This window comes from Eurytemora carolleeae, unplaced genomic scaffold (genome assembly GCF_000591075.1).
Source record: "Eurytemora carolleeae unplaced genomic scaffold, Eaff_2.0 scaffold765, whole genome shotgun sequence".
Classification (NCBI taxonomy): domain Eukaryota; kingdom Metazoa; phylum Arthropoda; class Copepoda; order Calanoida; family Temoridae; genus Eurytemora; species Eurytemora carolleeae.
The window spans coordinates 21346-43586 of NW_019396682.1; the positions used below are offsets into that span (position 1 = coordinate 21346).

Here is a 22241-nt window from a genome sequence, read left to right on the forward strand (position 1 = left end):
GGATGCAGTGTAGTTGAGTAGAGAAGGAAGGATAAATGTATTCCACTGTATACTACTGTATGTGGATGTAGTGTAGTTGAGTAGGGAAGGATAAATGTATTCTACCGTATACCACTGTAGGTGGATGTAGTGTAGTTGAGTAGAGAAGGAAGGATAAATGTATTCTACCGTATACTATTGTCGGTGGATGTAGTGTAGTTGAGTAGAAAAGGATAAATGTATTCTACCGTATACCACTGTAGGGGGATGTAGTGTAGTTGAGTAGAGAAGGAAGGATAAATGTATTCTACCGTATACTACTGTATGTGGATGTAGTCCACTGTAGGTGGATGTAGTGTAGTTGAGTAGNGGACGGATACACACTGCTCCATCTCCTTCATATTCCCAATATTCAAGGACAGATTAGCAGCAGCAATCACAGCAGCCTTAATAAAAATAATAGCAATAACAAAACAATAACAATAACAATAACAATAACAGTAACAATAACCATAACTTTAATAACAATAATAACAATAACATAACAATAACAATAACAAAAACCATAACCATAACCATAACCATAACCATAACAAATAACAATAAAAATCATAATTATGACAATAATAATAATAATAATAATAGTAATAGTAATTAAAATAATGATAATAATAAGGATAATTTGAGGATGATAATAATAATAAAGATGATGACAATGAAGATAATATTAATTGTGATTACTTCCAATAAAAATAATAATCTTAACTCCTTACCTCCTTTATACCATTGTCTGTACTAGCGAGCAATGAAGGTAGCCGAACTAAAACTCCTGCTTCACGTAATGAATCCTAAATAATTTAATATGTAAAATGGAGAATCGATATTTTTAAGCTTCACAGTCCACACTGAATTGTCCATACAACTCTAAATCTATTTTATTTTTTAGAAATGTTAGGCTTAATTTAGAATTTAGATTCGAAAAACATTTTCAAAAATATTATCAATTAAATAAGGTCAAAAAATCAGCCTAAAACTTCTTTCAAACTTTATTATGTGTTTTAGATGAATTACATTTTTTCCTATACTAAACTGTATGGAAGATTCTGATTTTTTTTAATTACAAACTTTCATTAAAATTTTCATTGTCCACTTGATCTTTAAAAATAATTTTTAACATGGTTCTTAAATTTTCATTTTCCTCTTAATATTCGAATATCATTTTGAACGTTAATCTAAAAGTTTCATTTCCCATTAATATTCTAAATCACTTACAACATAATTATTTTTTCCAATTAATCTTGTAAAATCATTTTTAACATAACTCTTAAATTTTCATTTTCCCATTATCTTCGAAAATTACTTTCAACATAATTCTGAAATTTGTGTGTTCTGTTCTGTTGGGAATCCAACCTGGTTTCTGGTGAATGCTGCAGAGTTTGCTACCGTGGTCAGGGTCCTCTTAACCTTCTCCAGGTCGGAGCTGTGCAGCAGGGCCACCAAGCTCTAGTTAAAGGAGGAGATATTTTTACTTTTTCGAGAGAAATTTATTCAATTCAGAAATTTGCAATAAAAATCAATCGACCATCATTATGTGAAAATCTAGGCCAACCCCCCACCCCTCATAAAAAAAAAACAAAAAATGAAAACACAACTTTAAAAGTCTAAAATATGTCTGATTAACTTCTCTTTTTCTTCCCTTCTTTATTCTTAGTTTACTAATTAACTAATCAATTACTTAATTAAATTTTATTAATGATATTTATAACAAATTGGGATAAAGACCTGCATTTTCTAACAATTTTATTTAAAAATTTAAAATACAAAATATACGAAATATACGAAAAATAGTATTACTCCAAGAAGAGTATTTTACTAATCATCATCTAAGTTTAGCTTTCCGAAGTTTTTCTCTTAAACTTTTAAGAAAAAAATACAACTGCTGCAAATTTACTCATTAAAACTTTCAGAAATCCAACAGACAAGAAAACTTGCAAAATTATTAAAATGTTCCAGATACAGTATAACCCCCCCCCCAAAAAAAAAATCAACATTATACTATGTTAAAATATCCAATGAAAATCAGCAACTGCGCAGTGTGCATTGAAAATTCACATTTCACTTAAGAAAATGTTTTTAAACTAATGGTAAAAAGTGCCTTACAACTAGGGATTGGCATCGGTCTTAGGCACGTTAACAAAATTCAGTGTTAATTGGCATAAGAGGTGAGCCAAAAGAATTTGAGATGGTTATCACTGAGAAAAATTCTATTTTTTTTAAAGTTTGTTTAATCACAATAAGCAGATTTTAAAAATCTTTACCAATCGTTCGAAAAGAAAATTTGGTTGAAATCTTTGGCCATATTCAAAGTTTTGCATAATGTCTTAGAAGCAAAATTTTAAATCACACAAGTTTAAAACAGGATTTAAATCCCAGATCTTTGTGAATCCCGTTTAAAAGTCAATAACCTAGAAAGCTTAAAAGTCAATAACCTAGAAAGTTTTAAAGTTTGAAAAAATGCTTCCAATAAGAATAATAAAATAAACGTAGTTAAACCAACCGTGCCTATTTAAACTGGATAACTGCATGTATTTTCCTCATAAACTCCAAAATCAACGAAGAACTTTTAAAAATATCTTCTTTCCTTGCATTCGTATGGAGTTAGTTCTCTACTTCTTCCACTCTGCAAACTCTCCAGTCTTCTAAATAAATAAATATTTCTTATACTTTAGTCTTAACTCTCCAGTCTTCTGAACTAATAAATATTTCTTATATTTTAGTCTAAAAAACAAGAATAGATTTAAATAACCCCCGCCCCCCTCCCGGGAAAAATTCCTATATACGGCCCTGAACATTAACAAAATTCCATGTAAATTAAGTGTATCTAAGCTGTCTGTACAGTGTACAGTGACTAGTCACTATACATTGCCTGTACACTATTATGTACACTGTCTTAACAATGTATGTACAGTTGTGGATACATTTACCTTGTCAGTTCAGATTCCCTTCCCTGGAGTAAACTCTCTGCTCTGGCATCCGCCTCCTCCTACAATACATGGCTCAGTAACATTATGCCTGGTTCGCGAATGATTATTTAGTGAATGCCATTTATGCCTACATTTCTGAATGCCTAGCTAACAATAAAGGTCAGGCTTTATCAACAGGTCAGCATATAGGTCAATCTCCAGGTCAATTCAAGGTCATTTTTCAGACCATTTTCAATTTTATTTTCAGATCATTTTCATAGTTGATTTAAGATCATTTTGAAGGTCATTTTTACGGCCATTTTCGCGGTCGTTTCCAGATAATTTTCAAGGTCATTTTCAAGGTAAATTCAAGATTATTTTCCAGATCATGTCCAAGGCCATTTTCACGGTCATTTACCAGATAAGAAATTTCTTTTCAATAGTTACTAAGATATATGTATAAAATAACAAACAGAATACAAAGTGTTTGATATACACTATACAGTATAGTCATCTTTAAAGTATATGTTTTGGTTGTGTGTTGGGGTTTCTGATTATTAATCAAAAATAACCGAAAAATCTGCAAGTATAATTAAATTACGCTTAAAAAATTAAAGTTTGAAAAGCAACATATAAAAGCTAAAATTGTTACTGAAAGTTGTATTAAAGAGAACCGACCTGCTGGGCCTCGGTGAGGCTGATTACACTGCTTGCGAGGCTGCGTCGGCTCAGATTTCTTCTCGAGGCTCGTCTACTTAGCCTAAATATATGAAAATATTTCAGGACTTTGACAAATACTCTTTCAAATATAAAGAAACAATTGCAGTTTTATATGGAGAAATTTTAGAAAAAGAAAGTGGAATGTTAAGTGCACAACCAAGAGCAAAGACTTGAAGACACTTGAAAGTTATCCCAGTCTGAATAGTAAAATCATAATTTTAATACAGTGCAACATAATTAATGTCCTTATCTTCTATTGTATATATATATGTATATATAGATAGTTGCAGTGTAGTTGAGTAGAGAAGGAAGGATAAATGTATTCTACCGTATACTACTGTAGGTGGATGTAGTGTAGTTGAGTAGGGAAGGAAGAAGGGGAAGGAAAAGGTGATGCCAGTCAGGAAGAACACAGATATTTGTTAAACACTCCAGCACTGATAGTTTTAGCTCAATATCATCATCACTAAAATATAAATATCATTATTATTGGATTTTGTAAAGGCTTTAAGGATACCGTTAAGAGGCATGCAACTCTTTCAAATGAGGGTCATGTCAAGAGTTCCTTTAAATGTTTTAGAAGTAAAAAAAAATATTATATATATATATATATATATATATACTTTGCTTTTCTGTCTGTCATTTTTTGTTTGTGCCCAATATACATCAAAACGGCTGAACCGATCGGCCCGACTTTTTGAAACTGACATGACTGAATGGAATTTTGAAAGTTGAAAATGTTGCTCAGAAAAATGTCAACATTTATTATTTTAAAAAATGCAACAGTTAAAACAGAAAAATAGAATTTTACAATTACGAAGAAAAAATGGCTATTTGAAGAGCAACATTTTAACGCTAAAATTGTTAAATGAAAAGGGGGTAAGACGCACACTAACAGCAAGTTTTTTTTTAAATCGAAAAATTTACCGATCAAAGAATAATCCATGCAAAAACGTTTTGTAGAACTGTTACAATTTCTACTTGTACAAACAGTTGGGTGTACTTTTAACTGACCTGGGAGTAGCCGGACAAGAGGGGTTATATTCTAGGAGTGGGAGTTGTTGTGCGTCCAGGGGGGAGAGAATCCTAGGAGGGGAGTGGAAGGGGGAGGAACCAAGGCTACGCGCCCCTATCACGGGTCTTTTACCTAAACACGAGAAGCTTTTAGTTTTTTACGAAAACCAGTTTAAAAAAGTATTTAGTCAATATGACTTATTACTTTTGGACATTTTAGAAAAAGAAACTATTTTAAATTATAAAATTATCTTTAAACCAAATGAAGCCAAACCCCTACGCAAAATCTTACGTAAATTTTAAATCAAATATGAAATCCTTTTTTTCATTATTCCCTTTTCTGAAGGTTTTTAGCATTTTTAACTTTGGAAAGATTAGAAAATAGTAAATAATCTTATTTACTGCAAGATTATCCTAAATACATATTTCTGGGGGAAAAGTAAAAAAGAAAAAGGAAATATAAATATAATTGTCAGAAAAATAGAGTAACTAACTTTCATAATAATCTGTTTTGCATACTTTGTAAAGAAATCATCTTTTTATGGATAGTTTCTTATGAAAAAAAGAAATTGAAAAAAACTTATGGTTTGTTTGGATTTAAAACCTATACTGGCAAAATTTTATGTGTGTTCTAATGACCCAAAGCAAGGTTTATAACCGTTATTTTTTCTAAAACTTAATATTCGCCCGTGAAAACAAGAAAATATAAAATCCAATATATTGTAATAGTGCAAGTGGTCAAATGTTTAGAAAAACTTACAGAAACATTAAAAGGCTTGGTTAATGTAAAAAGGTGCTCGAAGCACTCTGCTCTCATTGTCTCACTTTAATAAAAATAAAAACCTTGAAGAGCTAGGATTGTGTCCGCAAACGCTAAAGCACTCAGGTTCAGCTCTCGTATTCTTTCCCTGAATAAATAATTATATACATAAAAGTTCCGAGTCCGAATTTAATGAATTTGAGCCGCGTCTTAAATCCGCCAAAAACCGGTTTCAATTGAGTGCCGGCTTAAATCTTGAAACATTGAAAACAATTTTAAGTGGAACCAACCATATTTGAGCCGCGTGACAAATTTAAGCCGCGGCTCAAATTCTTTAAATTCAGGTTCTGATTCTGTGTCCACTGTACATTTATAATGTCATAAAGCAATTATTTTAAGTTCCATTTTGTTTTAAAGTGTAGTATTCCTTTTTGCTCCAGTTTTTATTTTTATTCAAGTTCCTTTTCTTGATTCTGTTCCTCATTGTAGTGAAGTGTTCGTTCAGTAGTTTGTGTTCTTGTGTTTGTTCCTTTACTAATTCTTGGTGTTTTTTCCTCTACTAGTTCTTGTGTTTGCTCCTCCATTAATTCTTGTGTTTGTTCCCCTATTGACTCCTGTGTTTTTTCCTCTACTAATTCTTGTGTTTATTCCTTTACTATTTCTTGTGTTTGTTCCTTTACTTATTCTTGTGTTTGTTCCTTTACTAATTCTTGTGTTTGTTCCTTTACTAATTCATGTGTTTTTTCCTTTACTAATTCTTATGTTTGTTGCTTTACTAATTCATGTGCTTGTTCCTTTACTAATTCTTATGTTTGTTGCTTTACTAATTCTTGTGTTTGTTGCTTTTCTAATTCTTGTGTTTGTTGCTTTACTAATTCTTGTATTTGTTCCTCTACTAATTCTTGTGTTTGTTGCTTTACTAATTCTTGTATTTGTTCCTCTACTAATTCTTGGGTTTGTTTCTCTACTAATTCTTATGTTAGTTCTCCAACAATTCTTATGTTAGTTCTCTACTAATTCTTATGTTTGTTTCTCTACTAATTCTTATGTTAGTTCTCTACTAATTCTTGTGTTTGTTCCTCCTATACGAACTCTTGAGTTCGTTTGTGTTTATTTCTTAACTAATTTTTATGTTTGTTCTACTAATTCTTATGTTTGTCCCTTTAGTAATGTTTATGTTTCTTTACTAATACTTATGTTTGTCCCGCTACTTATTCTTGTGTTTGTTACTCTATTAATTCTTGCTTTTGTTTCAAATCATGATTTCGTGTTTATATTGCCCTCCCCGTGTACCCAAAAAGAAGGGGGGGGGNTTGTAAATTTGCATTTTTTTAATGGAGAATTTTTAAAACATTCTTTTCAAATTACAATATCAAGCAAATAGATACATACTAGTAATAAATACATGTAGAATTTGCTTCTCATTTTAAAATTTTAAATATCAAATAAAATAAAGAGATTAATTAAACAACTATGGATGAAATTGGCCAATAAAGGGGCAGGGGGGGACAAAAGGATATGAATCCCCATGAATTGACCTGACAGAGAGGGGACGGAGAACACATGAAAGAGGAATACGTTGACCGCTCTCAGCTCTGTTTGACCCACACGCAGCGGAACCTAAAATAAACTTAATTTACTGCTTAAGCCTAAAACACTATACAGAAGAAGACGGTTAAATTTATAAGAAATTACTGGTCCGATTTTGAGAACTCGTAGCTCCTCTAGCTTCATTGTACGCACATGTATGAGAAAAGCAAATCTTTATGGTTGTTATTGTCTAAAAATTCAAAACATGTTTGTTCTTCTCAATAACTCTTCAATAAAGGAATATATGATCTGAGAGTGTAAAGAAGTTTCGATGGCGGACCGTCATAGGCTTTGTCTCCAACCTTCATCATAGATTGAAGATTATTATTATTATTATGATTGAAAACCTTTAAGATTCCAATCTCAAATAAAATTTACTTTAGTTTAACGTGAAAGAAGATTGTTTACGCATTTCAAAGTGAACCTGTATTAAAAATGTTTAATACCCAAATCACAACTGTCATCCTTAAACCTTTCAGACAACGGGAGAGTCCATGTTTTCTAGTAGAAAATAAATACCTTCAATCGGTGTTTTTTTTTTAGCAGCTGAGACAATAATGAAAATTGACATTTCAAGATAGAAATATCTTTCTAAATGTTACTCAAACAAAGGCTTTAAGGATACCGTTAAGAGGCATGCAACTCTTTCAAATGAGGGTCATGTCAAGAGTTCCTTTAAATGTTTTAGAAGTAAAAAAAAATATATTTCAGCAAATTAAACTGTTTGTGCCCAATATACATCAAAACGGCTGAACAATTGAACTAGTTTAAGTCCTAACTTGAGTTTAAAAGTCGTCTTCCTATTTTAGAGTTTTCTGGTTATCACTGTGTAAAGTCTAGAAAAGATAGGTATTGAGAGTATAGTTGTAGATGGTTGATAAAGTATGTAAACTTTATATCCCGGAAAAAGATAAGTGATTACTTTTTATGACACTGTTCATGGTTATGTACAGTTAGAGGTCAATAAAATATAATACAAGCTCAAAGTTGCACATTACATATTTGTAACATGTTCGTGTACTGTAAAAAAAAAAAGGCCCTTTAGAATATTTGGATTCACAAATGAACACTCAAAATATACGACATTTTTAAAACTTTTTATCAAACAAAATTTTAATTCTTACCAATAAAAAGGGCGCGAAGCGCTCTACAAGACCTTTTACAATATCAAATACTAGTTATAAAATTTATTTAGTTGCATAATTTTCCTTCATTAATAACGACTAAATCTTTTTGACGTTTAGAAAAAATAAAAACAAAGTAAAATATACAAAAAATTTGCTACAATTCTTAAAGGGAGTGACCGGCAATGTATGCTGGTTGAACTGAGGATGCAGTTTTGTAGAAAATCTTTTTTAGGATTCATTTGAGACGTATAAACAGTTTCCACGATGTACAACCATACATTGCAGGTCACTCCCTTTTACGTTATATATTTATCTTTTTAAACCAGTGAAAGTTTTAACCATTCCTCAAAATGAGAATGGGAAATAGTCCCTTTAAATATAAATAACGTTAAATCCGTACCCGACAATCGTCTGAGATAAACCTTCCCGTTTCTATTCTCATCCAACTCCAGTCCAAGCACATCATTTTCATTACGCAGAAATCCCGGACGGTCCAACTTCTTCCCAAATGTTTGACGCACAACTGCGTAACCAACGTACGCAAATCCTGCAAAAATGGCCGAGCAGAGCGCCACACGGCTGGTCGTCTTATCCTGGGCTACGCCAGCCATTTCTGGATTTGAATTGATTCACGGACGGATTTATATTCTCCGATGGTTGAATTGAATTGTGGAGGATAGAACGGAGGTCAGAGTAGGCCCATCCTCCAACCTTCAAGGTTGTAAATAAACTGGAGCAAACAGCCTCACAGCCTCAGATCATGAGACCTCGGACGATTAAACACGTTACGTCACGATTCCATAAAATCCCTTTAATTTGTCAGAAAACACCGGAAGTCCGGAAATTATAGCATTTCCATTCTTTCTGAAATAATGATATATTTAAAAAAAATGATTTACAAACAATTTAATACGTTGTTTATTGAAAGAAATAACAAAACTAAATTAATAACAAGTTGAACTGTAGTTACAACTTCAGTACAAACAATTTAAAATATTTTTAATTCAAGCAGTTTAACCAAAATTATCATTATGTTACCAGTTTTGTAAGTCTTTTCTAACTTATTTAAAGAATAATGTGCTGGTGATTTATCTTTATCTATTATCTGTATGTTGTCAAACTAGAAGAATGCACTTGGAGCTGTTTAAGCACTACACAATGTATTAAAGTAATGTACAGTGTACTGCTTTCTAAAGTACACTTTTTTGTACTAAATACAGAGCTGTACTGTATTTTACACTGTGCTGCGCTGTACAGTCTACTGTGGTTTACAATTTACTGTACTTCACAACACTGTAATGTACTGTGATGTACTGTAATGTACTGTACTGTAATTTTACTATGCTGTTATGAACTGTTAAGTGTATTGTACTACTAACTGTATATTACTGTTAACTATCCTGTACTGCTAACTGTCATGTACTATTAACTGTCCTGTACTATTGACTGTCCTGTACTATTGACTGTCCTGTACTATTGACTGTCCGGTACTATTTACTGTCCGGTACTATTTACTGTTATGTACTATTAACTGTCCTGCACTGTTAACTGTTATGTACTATTGACTGTTATGGACTATTGACTGTTATGTACTATTGACTGTCCTGTACTGTTAACTGTCCCGTACTATTAACTGTCCTGAACTGTTAACTGAAACTGAAACTATACTGAACTGTACTGTTTAATGATCTGTGCATTACAGAAATGTACTTTTAAGTGTACTGTACACTAAATAACTAAATCTGTACAATGTGTACTACTGTAAAGAACTAAACAGTATTATAATGTAGTACACTGTTTTGTTTACTGTAGGTACTTTACTGTACACTATAATGTACATTTTACATGCATATCATTTTATAAAGAATTCTTTAGTGACAATAAATTTCTTAGACATCTAATACTTTGATTTTATTTACTTTTGATAGATTTCCGAGCTTTGTTTTTAATAAAACGATGATTAATAGCAAAAAAACTTAATCGACGAATTTTAAGAGAAAACACCAAGACAACAGTGAACAAAATAATTTTCTCCCTAATAAGAGACTGTAAGCGTATTCTTAAGTTATCCCCTATGCAGAGATGACAATGCACGCTTTATTATCATTATTATCATTTGTGGTTTTTCTGCAGAAGTGACTTGAGAATTTCTAATACAGGAAAACATAATAATTATACACTATTCCAAGTTATCCTCCGCATTGAGGATTAGATAAAGGGTTTAAGGGTACCGTTGTGAATCAGACATTGTCATTTTTGCATCGAGGATCACTTAAAATTACACGTCGTACGGTCCCTTTAAGTCTTTCAACTGAAATGAGAATAAGAACCCATAGAAAGAGTATAAACTTTGTCAGAATGAAACAATAGAAGAGTTTTGCGATAATGAAATTTGAAAGCAGAGAAGAGAGAATGAGCATTAACTAGGTTAGAATACATTTCATTTTGATCCGGATTCTTAATCCATACTGTAAAAAATTGGATTCCGGATTCGGATCGATCCAACTGAGCACGAACATCTTTCTTCACATTAGACATATTTCTTCTATACAAGAACACGCTGGGCATTTATAAAATTTCTTCTTAGTATAATTTAAAAGTTAAAACCCCAAATTTTGTAAAATAGTCAGTTATTCAATTTTAAGAATAAAATAACTCCAACCTACAAAATCTTTGGATTGAGTAAAAAAAAAGACTAATTTAGAGATGGGTTAAGATAGAAAAAGCAAAGCCATTTAGAAGTCAGAATTTTGTGTTATGAATCTTGGGATCAAGCATTGATCTCCAATGTCCGTCCATCCTAAACATTTATTTCTTTTGTAGTCATGCAGGGATAATTTTAATTGAGAGATCAAGCATTCATCCTCAAGTGTCCACATTGGATATCAAGATTAAGCGTTCAAGTTCCAACCTCTGATAACATTAGAAAAATCTTTAAAGTTGAAAATAAAAAAGTTGATTAGTGCTTAGGACAAAGGCGCACTGGCATAAACAAGGGGAGGCACTGCCCCATAATAAATCCTGTATACGCCCTTGTAAGATAAACTAAGTAGACTAGTACAATAAAAATATTTCAAATCTATACACTGAAAATGAAAATTAACTATTAATAACGATAAATGTTACAGGAACGCAGCTAAGAAAGTTTGATGATTGGAAAGGAAGGATGGAGAGAGAAGTCAAAAGTAAGAGTTCTGTTTTGAGAATCCTTGGCTAGAACTGAGGAAACAATAAGGTTTGTTTTACAAACAGTAATCAGGTTCTTTGTATCAGTATCACCATCACACGCCTGAAATAGAATCAATCAATAAACTAGGGTTTTAGGAGCGGCCTACTACCCAACTATCAAACTCAAGATGAATATATAATAAATCTAGATAGAGATATGAACTTACAGCTATGTGATAGGTGTCTTAGGATAAAAAGAAACATCTTTTGTCAGTTCTACTTTGCTTCCAATATTTTTTAATGTGGATTTCTAATGCTATTTTCCATTGAGCTTGTAATATTGTTCAATAAAAGAATAACTAAAGATTTGGTGATAAATGTTTCTTTCTTTCTAACACTGGTTGATATTGGAACTACCTACCACTGGTTCATATTTGAACTTTCTACCACTGGTTCATATTGGAACTACCTACCAGTACCACTGGTTCATATTTGAACTTTCTACCACAGGTTCATATTAGAACTACCTACCACTGGTTCATATTTGAACTTTCTATCACTGGTTGATATTGAAACTACCTACCAATGGATTATATTTGAACTTTCTACCACTGGTTCATATTCGAACTACCTACCACTGGTTCATATTTGAACTTTCTACCACTGGTTCATATTGGAACTTTCTACCACACTGGTTCATATTTGAACTACCTATTGAACTTTCTACCACTGGTTCATATTTGAACTTTCTACCACTGGTTCATATTGGAACTTTCTACCACACTGGTTCATATTTGAACTTTCTACCACTGGTTCATATTCGAACTACCTACCACTGGTTATTCATATTTGAGCTACCTTTATATTAGAATAACCGATTCCAATCCTTCCTCTCTTTCAACTTCGAAAGCTCAAATTCATTATATTCAGTCCGTGAGGATCTAGTTACATTATAAACAGTAACAAAAATTAGAAAGATATCCTTGTTTTTCTTTTGACAATTGGATCATTTTCATTTAAGGGTTTTTTTTGCAGGCGATACAATGAAGAAAGACAGACTAAATCACTTTTCAGAAAAACGATAATCATCCTTGTTGTTAACCAAATAAAGGTTTTTATCGTTGTAATTTTGATAATGTAATCCCCTTAAATTAAGTACACAGTCCCTTTATTAAACTGCCCACCTGCTGAACGGATTCTAGAACTTGTCTGGCCTGGGCAAAATCTCTGGATGCAATTAAATATAAATCTTTAGCATTGATCTCTTCTGTTAATCCGAGTACATCCTAAAAGCGGCAATATTCAATTAGACATTTTAAATTTAGAATTTTGAAGAAAAAAACCTATTTTTTAGCCTCTAGCCAACGATTTTCCTAAAACAATGTTTGCCAATTTGGTCAAGCTGTTTGGCCAGCTATAGCTAACATATTAATATATATTATATATATGAGCGCAGAGCTTTATTACATAATTTGCACTTTTTCATTCATGCGCATTTAGCTCTCAGGGCGCTTCGCGCTCATCTTCTATTTCAACTTTTTATTGCGGCTCTATCTGTGAGCATCATTTCTCTTTACAATATAAAACAAAAACTAACAAAGTCCGCGGATAAACTTATATCTGTTTGCGCATTTTCAAAATTTTACAAAAATCAAACACTTTTGGACACACAATTTTGTAATTTTGAGTATTTATAACACTTCCCTGGGGTCACAAAATTTGGGCCCCATCAGTTCAGCCGTTTCGACATTTTTTGGATATAAACAAACACACAGACAGATAGACAAGCAAAGTATATATATATAGAATACAAATTTTAGTGCTTAGGATCCATTTCATTACGGAGACGAATAAAAAATGGATCCGGATTCAGGTCTGACATTTCTTTAAGGTTTACTCATTTTTGAACGTGTTCCGACAAATAAATCATAATAATAATAATAATAATAATACGCTTTTTAATCTAAAAACTTGATGAATCATTTTTTTACAGATTTCGGTTGATATTTTGCCCCTTGGATCCGGATCCAGGAAGCCAAAATGCTGCGGATCCTGAGCATTGCATTATAGAAATATTTAGCATGCATTATGTAATGTCTAAATCAAATCATAGAAATTGAATTCTAATTTACCAATTGCAGTTTCATATATTTGTTAATTGTTGTGTGGGAAAGCAAAGCATAAACAATCTTGGACTATAACTTAAAATCTGAGCTCTGTTTCTTAAATTATCCAACAATTTAAACCCCTATGCGTCACATTAAACTCGTGTAAATTGGAATCTGAGCTGAACCGACCTTTACGGTCCTAGTTTGTACTGCACCGCCCGGTACACCAACTGCAGTGGCAGACATACGGCAGGGGTCAATAGAGTCGTCCTTGCTCTTTAGACGCCTGTGCAACTAGGTTGACGCGACAATCACTAAAGCGGTAATGTACCTTATATTGTGAGTAGGGGGCCAATGGCGGAGTGAGCAGACCTCCAAAAGCAGCAAACCTACAATTTAAAATTTGATAGTTTTAAAATGTTTTCATTTTTATTTTTATTCGAAGTTAAAACCATTGAAATCCCTTAAAATTGTAGAAACTTTTCTTATAAATATATCACTATTGAATATAACTCCTGAAAATAATGCAGAAAAACCACAAAATCACCGTTAAAGTTGGAAAATTTAGGGTTGAGGGTATCTATAAATATAAAGTAGTAATCTTGTTAGCTTGGTTTTAAAGTTATTAGTTGAAAATGGAATAAGTTGACTCTAAAAAAGAAAAATTTGTTTCCAGGCAAAGCAAGGTTCCCAAGCTAGTATTACTTTAATTGCTTACGTTTTTTGACACATATTGGTTAAATTAAAATTAATAATATTTCATCATTTATCTACCTATGATCGTATCTAACCGCTTCATTATCAAAATCTGGACTAGGGGACAATATTTTTCCTTCCTTCTTAGCAGCAACTAGAAGTTTAAACATACCCCCACACACCAGAGAGTTAGCCTAGATAAAATAAATATTACTTTTTATGAATATTGCGGATTTTCTTTTTTTTGTGCTTTTATGACATTTAAGAACAAAATACTGAAGGAAAATTGGTATTAAATAATGTTCTTAAATTTAAACTCAGATTTAGGTAAAATATTAAAATTAAGATTTGTTTTAAGAACAAAAAAAATTCGCTAAAAAACCAGGAATCAAAATATAACAAACTCTAAAATTGTATAAAATATGATTTAAGCGCAGCGGAAAATTTTTTGAGGAACTATTTTCGCTGAATTTTGAAAAGTAAATGATTTTAAATCGGAAATAAAGAATTTTAGGGGAAAGTGTAAACAAGTATGGAAAAACTTCCATTTTAATGTCCAAAGTTCATCAAAATTCATTGTATTTCTTAAAATTATACAAAACTAAAAAATAAATAAAAAATATTTATTTAATAATAAACTGTTTTCTAACCTGGTATCCTGCTATTTCTAAAGAATACGGTCTACTCCTTACATTCTTCTTTCCTCCAACCTTGTTCTTCTTCTTCCCCTTCTTCTTGTTCTCCTGGGCTGCTATATGCTCGGATATTGTCGTGTCCGCCCTGGATAGAAGAAGGAAGGTTAAGATTAAGGTTAAGATTAAGATTAGGAATAAGATTAAGGTTTAAATTAAAAATTGGCAAAATACATAGTGCAAGTAACCAGAGTCCGACTTTAATGAATTTGAGCCGCATATCAAATCCGACAAAAAACAGTTNCAATACAAACCCAGATACAACATACCTACAATACAAACCCAGATACAACATACCTACAATACAAACCCAGATACAACATACCTACAATACAAACCCAGATACAACATACCTACAATACAAACCCAGATACAACATACCTACAATACAAACCCAGATACAACATACCTACAATACAAACCCAGATACAACATATCAACAATACAAACCCAGATACAACATATCTTTAATACAAACCCAGATGCAACATATCTTTAATTCAAACCTCAAATAAACATATTTCCTTCAAACATTCCGGATTTTCAGCCCTATCTTAATCTTAATTATTCTCAGTGTCAAAAGCCCTTTCATATAATTTGCATCTTTCAAAAAAAAACTCTAAAAATGAAACATTTTTGATACCAACTTCCATGAATAGTATCCCAAACCTCCATGAGAAAAATTCTTACCTAATCATTAATCTAAGAACATGATAGATAAGCCAGGTACTCAGGTACAGTGCATGGGGTTCTCCAGTCCCACCTTCAGCCTGTACAATATATTATTCAATAGATCGTTCAGTACAGTGTGCAATAGATCGTTTAGTACAGTGTTATAAGGTTTTCAGTACAGTATTAAATAGATGGTTCAATACAGAGTTCAATAGAGTTTTCAGTACAGTGTCAAATAGATTGTTCAGCACAGTGTTCAAGAGAGTTTTCAGTACAGTGTCAAATAGATTGTTCAGCACAGTGTTTAAAAGATTGTTTAGCACATTATTTAATATATAGTTCAATAGATTTAACAAAACACGCACTGTACATTGTAAAATATTAAATATGAAGTATACACTATACACTTCACAGAGTACAGTATAATCTTGAAAAGGAAGTATTGAATATTTTTAACTATATGTGTACATAGTACAGTAATCTGTACATGTTACAGTAAATTTTACTTCTCACTTACTGGCTTATATCACCAGTATCGGGCAATGAGGCCAGTACATTGAACAATATTAACTATTTACACTGATATTGACCTATTAATTATCTGGAGTACGCAAGACATTGTTCAGTACTATCTGGTGTACACTGTACTAAGTTATGAACTATCTGGTGTGAAATGTCTAGTAGTTGACCACATGTGCGTAGTTTACCATCCCTGTATCAAACTTTACTAGAAACATTAGATAAATATTTGAACCGAATGTAGGTAGTTTAGCGACAAAGCTAAACTTTATTAAATTATATCTATACCTGTAAGGAGAGTGTATTGAGCATACCGTCTATCTTATCCGCTTCCTCCTGTATCAGAATTTTACCAAGTCATAAAAAAGTTATTTATTGGAGGTGGNGGCAGGACCGAATGGTTTGATAGTTAAAGTTTAACTTAAAAATAATAAAGGAAAACTTCCTATTTCAGGTTTTAATGATTGGATTGAATTCCCTGAACAGTGAAGAATTCATCTAGGATACACTGCAGCTTCTCTCTTTGTCTAAAAAAATTTAATTTTATCTTAAAAATAAAGTCAAGATATTAAGAACTATATACAGACATAATGTCGTCGTCATTAAAGGCTCATACTGTGTATGTAAAGAATAACGGTTTCATCAAAATTCATTGTATTTCTTATAATTATACAAAACTAAAAAATAAATAAAAAATATTTATTTAATAATAAACTGTTTTCTAACCTGGTATCCTGCTATTTCTAAAGAATACGGTCTACTCCTTACATTCTTCTTTCCTCCAACCTTGTTCTTCTTCTTCCCCTTCTTCTTGTTCTCCTGGGCTGCTATATGCTCGGATATTGTCGTGTCCGCCCTGGATAGAAGAAGGAAGGTTAAGATTAAGGTTAAGATTAAGATTAGGAATAAGATTAAGGTTTAAATTAAAAATTGGCAAAATACATAGTGCAAGTAACCAGAGTCCGACTTTAATGAATTTGAGCCGCATATCAAATCCGACAAAAACCAGTTTCGATTGAATACAATTGAAAAATTGAATACAATTTTAAGTAGAACCAACAATATTTGAGTCGCGTCTCAAATTTAAGCCGCGGCTCAAATTCTTTAAATTCGGCTTTAAATCAGTGAAATCTAGCTAGATCAATTTACATTTTTATTGCTTCTAATATTTTTGCTTTAGAAAGGAGAGACGACACAAAAAGTTGGAAACCGGATCCTGGGAATTGTTTATCTTATTTAATCTTTTCATGGAAAAAAAAGGTTGTCCTTTGTCAGAGCAAATGATGAAAAAATTATTTTTTTCTATCAGTAAATTGATGATTTCCAATTGTAGTTTTTCTATAAAATAAAAATAATCATCCCACCCCTCCCTCTCACAATATTCCCTGACCTGGAGTGTATGTAGCGGGCTGGCTGGTTGCCCGGGTGCGCAGGGTGGCGGAGGTAACAGTGCAGCAGGAGCCAGAAATCCCTTACACGATTCTTGTAAAATATCCTGCAATAAAAAGTTAACATCAGTAACGATATATTATGGCACAAGTATCTTCTGAACATTTCTTGTTAAATTTTCAAACTTTATTCCCAATTGTTTAAATTCTAAAACTTGAGTAAACAATAAGGGACTAGTAGAGTTAATAGATCTCGCATTAATAACAATGTGTTTTTTTCCAGAATGAACCATTTTTGGTATCTTATGAAGAAATTTTGCCCCTCGGGTCGGAATCAAGGGAGGTAAGTGTAAAATCAATCATAAAACAAAAAATTTTAAGTTTTTGATTAAACCAACCTGTAAAACCGGATGGTTCCGAGGAGTTGACGGATTAGGAGAGGACGGATACGATTGGTTTAATCCTAGAGGTGAGTAGAGGATCTGGAGTAAACTCCGGCTTAGTAGACAGGGGGATCTACAGCCAGGGGTATATATATTCTTGAAACCCCCTCCCCATCCTCCAAAACCATTTCTTTTCCCCAGTATATAAAAAATGTTTCTGGATTTTTCTTTTAAAATACAGGAAAATTCCCCCCCCCCTTCTTTAAAATATATACCCCTACCTAGAGCTAAACTCCTGGAAAAAGTTGAGCAAGGAGTGGAACCCCTGGATCGAGTTCACCCCGCACACCAACAACACATTGTTCGTCAGATCCTGGTAATATTTCACAGCCGTAGATCTATCACGGGTCTTAGTGAACCGAGGGAAGGTTGGGGGGAGCAGACGCTGGTTAGCTCCAGGGTCAAATCCCAGCATATTCTGACCAGCGGCAGGGCAGGTCCCTAGGGAGACTGTACTGAGGATAGAGGTTAGCTGGTCACGTGATCCACTTATTAGACGATAGCCTTCCGTTACTTCACCTCTAAAAAAGATTTATTTATTTGCTAAATTAATTTGTCATAACTATGAACTTGATCAACTTATTTTGCAAGAGAAGTACATCTGTGTCACTGTTTATGAACCTTTAGCCCCAACCTATCAGCTTAATTGTACTTACTTTTCCAGGGAAGTAAGACCTAGGTAGAATAATCGTAGAAATTTTAACCGACTAGCGATACATGTATACATTGCTCCAACATTCTCATCCTTAAACAGTATATTTTAATATTAGAACAATTTAGTTTTTTCACAAAAAAAAAGAAAACATATTCTTCAAATGTATCTCAATAGTAAAAAGTGTTTGTATATCTTAATTATTTGAACGTTGTAGGTTAAAACCCAAAGTTAGTAATTTTATGTTGTGTGTTTGTCCAATCATAACTCATGAACCCCTAGAGCAAACACAAAATAATCCACCCTCTCCATTTTCCTAGGAATTTTAAATTTCATAACAAAACAAAAACATTTATATCTAGTTCATACTTGATCAAACAAAGCTTTTAAAGGTACCAGGCTTGAATCAGGCATCTTAGCATGAAGGCTTAATTAAAACCTTGTTTAAAGTTGATAAATTGAAGGATATAATTAATTCCCGGGAATATAAAGGGAAATCTACCAAGAGATAATCAAAAAGAGATTTAAGACCAGGCAACCAGGCAACCGATTGAGCGTGTTATGAACAGTAAAACATTTTTATCTTTAACAAAAACAATTCTTACCTTTCCTTTGTTGGCTCTGGCTTTCTTAGAATTCTCTTCCTCCGCATCTTTCAAGAGCTGAGGGAGGTTCACTATCCCATTGTATAACCTTAAACAGAAGTGTTACTTTTACAGAGAAAATATTACAACTACAGTTGGAACCAGAAAACTATGGAATAGTAAGACGACTTTTAGATTCAACTCAAGTTATAACTTTATATAGTCTGAGCTGAAACTTTAGAATGGTGGATATCAAGATTAATGCTTGATCTTCTCTTTTTCTAAATCTCCAGATTAAATAATGTTTGTTATCCTCGTGTTATTAATCTCCAGATTAATTAACCGATCGGGATTAAGGATATTTCATTCTAAAGTTTTCAGCTCTGGAATCAACGTAAGACACAGCAATTATAAGTCGCAAGTTAAACTATTAGCTTTGTAACAACATCACTTAAATTTAATTGTTGTCTAAATGTCGTCTTTTTATTCCAAAGTTTTCTGGTTCTCAAAAAGGAAGAATTTTTTTTAAAACAAACTTCTAAGATATTTCTGATTGCAAAAACCTTAGAAAATGTTTATGCCCTGTAGAAATATTAACTTGGTGGAAAAAAATGTCAAGTGCGGGTCCGAATTGATCAAAATAATAAGACGTTTTAATGAAGTTAAGATAGATGGGAAATAGATAAAAAAAATAAAAGATGGAAAAAAAGTTTAAAATTTTTCTGATGACAGTTTAGACTGTGGTGTGTAATTAATTTCCGGTCGGGTTCACCCTGGATAACAAAAACATATTTTTCCTAAAAGAATAAAAAAAATTGGCTGAAAATTCAACAACAAAAAAGCAGAACAATTTTTTCATACGGCAGGAGAGAGCGACGTGTCTGATTCACAACAGTGCCAGTAGAACCTCTATCCTGAGTAGCAGTGAGATAGAAATCGTCGTTTTTCGTAAAAATAATCAATATTTAGTAAATTAAATATCCCTTCAGTATGAAGAGTTTACAGGTTTGAAACTACAATTTGTACTAATGAATGTACTGTAAACTTTGTACATACCTGCCCAGGTTGATGTGTGTACAGGTTTATAAATATAGTTTGTACTAATGTATGTAGTATGTACATACCTGCTCAGGTTCATGTGTGTACAGGTTTGTAAATACAGTTTGTACTAATGTATGTATACACCTGCTCAGGTTCATGTGTGAACAGGTTTATAAATACAGTTTGTACTAATGTATGTACTATGTACATACCTGCTCAGGTTCATGTGTGTACAGGTTTGTAAATACAGTTTGTACTAATGAATGCCCCTCTAACCAAGCAACCAAGGAGGACAAACTTTCATCTATAATTCCAATCAGGTCCTCAGGGCGCAAACTATAATAATTATTTGGTTTTTCATTTACTGTACAGTTAACATGGAATATAAATAAAAAAACCACAAAAACTCGACATTTTTCGGGATCCAGACATGCAGGAAAGGTTTATTAACAGTGAGAAATTTTAATTTATCACGAATTCAGAAAATATACAAATAAAAAAAATTAAAAACTGATCTTAAATAAATTTTTTTAATACTTGTAAGTAAAGGAATATCAGCTGTAATTATTGAAAAGNATGTAACCTACTTGTCTAACGGAAGATGGTTGGTAAGTGCAGCCTCCTGAAATGTTAGAGGAGGAATGTTTGAGCTCATTCCAGAATCCATTTTTGGATCCATCATCTCGATAGCAGACATCGCCTTAAATATATTTACTTATTTACAGTGCTTTGGAGCCTGGAGGATCCAATCTATTTATATGCGGCTCTAGATTCCTGCCACAAACATGATTGAGTCAAATAAACGCCTTGTCATCGTCAAGTTCCCTCCATATATTCTTGATGTTAAGCTTCAGGGAGTTGAGGTTTGTTATCTCCTTCTCATCCAACCTCTGCTTGATGTTAAGCTTCAGGTAGTTGAGGTCTGTGATCTCCTTCTCATCCAACCTCTGCTTGATGTTTAGCTTCAGGGAGTTGAGGTTTGTGATCTCCTTCTCATCCAACCTCTGCTTGATGTTAAGCTTCAGGTAGTTGAGGTTTGTGATCTCCTTCACATCCAACCTCTGCTTGATGTTAAGCTTTAGGTAGTTGAGGTTTGTGATCTCCTTCTCATCCAACCTCTGCTTGATGTTAAGCTTCAGGTAGTTGAGGTTTGTGATCTCCTTCACATCCAACCTCTGCTTGATGTTAAGCTTCAGGTAGTTGAGGTTTGTGATCTCCTTCTCATCCAACCTCTGCTTGATGTTAAGCTTCAGGTAGTTGAGGTTTGTGAACTCCTTCTCATCCAACCTCTCCTTGATGTTAAGCTTCAGGTAGTTGAGGTTTGTGATCTCCTTCTCATCCAACCTCTGCTTGATGTTAAGCTTCAGGTAGTTGAGGTTTGTGATCTCCTTCTCATCCAACCTCTGCTTGATGTTAAGCTTCAGGGAGTTGAGGTTTGTGATCTTCTTCTCATCCAACCTCTGCTTGATGTTAAGCTTCAGGTAGTTGAGGTTTGTGATCTCCTTCTCATCCTACCTCTCCTTGATGTTAAGCTTCAGGTAGTTGAGGTTTGTGATCTCCTTCTCATCCAACCTCTGCTTGATGTTAAGCTTCAGGGAGTTGAGGTCTGTGATCTCCATCATATCCAACCTCTGCTTGATGAATTTTAATTGCCCAAATGTTTTCTATTGACACATTAAGACTGGAACAAGGATTTGTGTAGAAAAAATGATTTAGTCAATCCCCAGGCACCTGGCAGCTCTCATCGCCAAGGGAGGAGAACAAGTATATGAAAGACTATCAAAACAAAGTTTAATCTTGATGAAACTTGAACCACAGTAGTAGATATATTTAACCTTATACCTATAAACTGTTTTAGTCATGTAAATATCGTGGTTCAGCTTTTATCAGAATGTATTTAAAAGTCATGAAAAATTTATGCTTACCCTTTATTTAAGTCACATTTAGCCTTGACTATATGGTTCAGAATTAAAAATTGAATTCCCTCTTGTATATAGACATAAAGCTTAATTCAAACATTTTTAATTAGTCTTAAAAGGAAAATAATTGAAATCTGTCTTTCAAAATGCAAGGGTTTATATATATATCAGAATTACACACATGGATTTTGATGAATTCTCATTCA

The 22241-nt window shown here is 32.8% G+C and overlaps 3 protein-coding genes and 1 long non-coding RNA gene across 4 annotated transcripts; all 4 read right to left on the reverse strand.

The window, feature by feature from the left end:
• Positions 1-296: 296 nt before the first annotated feature.
• LOC111707317 (uncharacterized) lies at positions 297-9037 on the reverse strand. The gene is made up of 10 exons (XM_023480400.1): positions 8554-9037; positions 6975-7056; positions 5520-5584; positions 4677-4809; positions 3621-3702; positions 2964-3022; positions 2621-2678; positions 1390-1482; positions 753-827; positions 297-425 (listed from the first exon to the last, which is right to left on the reverse strand). Exons 1-10 carry the CDS (start codon positions 8762-8764, stop codon positions 297-299), a joined length of 987 nt encoding a protein of 328 aa, XP_023336168.1. The 5' UTR covers positions 8765-9037.
• A 2166-nt stretch (positions 9038-11203) lies between these two features.
• LOC111707322 (N-alpha-acetyltransferase, 35 NatC auxiliary subunit homolog) lies at positions 11204-14929 on the reverse strand. Its single transcript, XM_023480404.1, has 5 exons — positions 14776-14929; positions 14204-14319; positions 13761-13818; positions 12506-12607; positions 11204-11442 (listed from the first exon to the last, which is right to left on the reverse strand). The coding sequence occupies exons 2-5, from the start codon at positions 14293-14295 to the stop codon at positions 11290-11292; spliced, it is 405 nt and encodes a 134-aa protein (XP_023336172.1). The 5' UTR covers positions 14296-14319; positions 14776-14929; the 3' UTR covers positions 11204-11289.
• A 147-nt stretch (positions 14930-15076) lies between these two features.
• Positions 15077-16350, reverse strand: LOC111707325 (uncharacterized). Its single transcript, XR_002766412.1, has 3 exons — positions 16297-16350; positions 15508-15587; positions 15077-15226 (listed from the first exon to the last, which is right to left on the reverse strand). It is a non-coding gene; the product is annotated as an uncharacterized LOC111707325 (long non-coding RNA).
• Positions 16351-16502: 152 nt separating this feature from the next.
• Positions 16503-19185, reverse strand: LOC111707328 (N-alpha-acetyltransferase 35, NatC auxiliary subunit). Its single transcript, XM_023480415.1, has 7 exons — positions 19097-19185; positions 18496-18584; positions 18061-18360; positions 17795-17912; positions 17373-17503; positions 16735-16864; positions 16503-16535 (listed from the first exon to the last, which is right to left on the reverse strand). The coding sequence occupies exons 2-7, from the start codon at positions 18564-18566 to the stop codon at positions 16503-16505; spliced, it is 783 nt and encodes a 260-aa protein (XP_023336183.1). The 5' UTR covers positions 18567-18584; positions 19097-19185.
• Positions 19186-22241: the final 3056 nt, after the last annotated feature.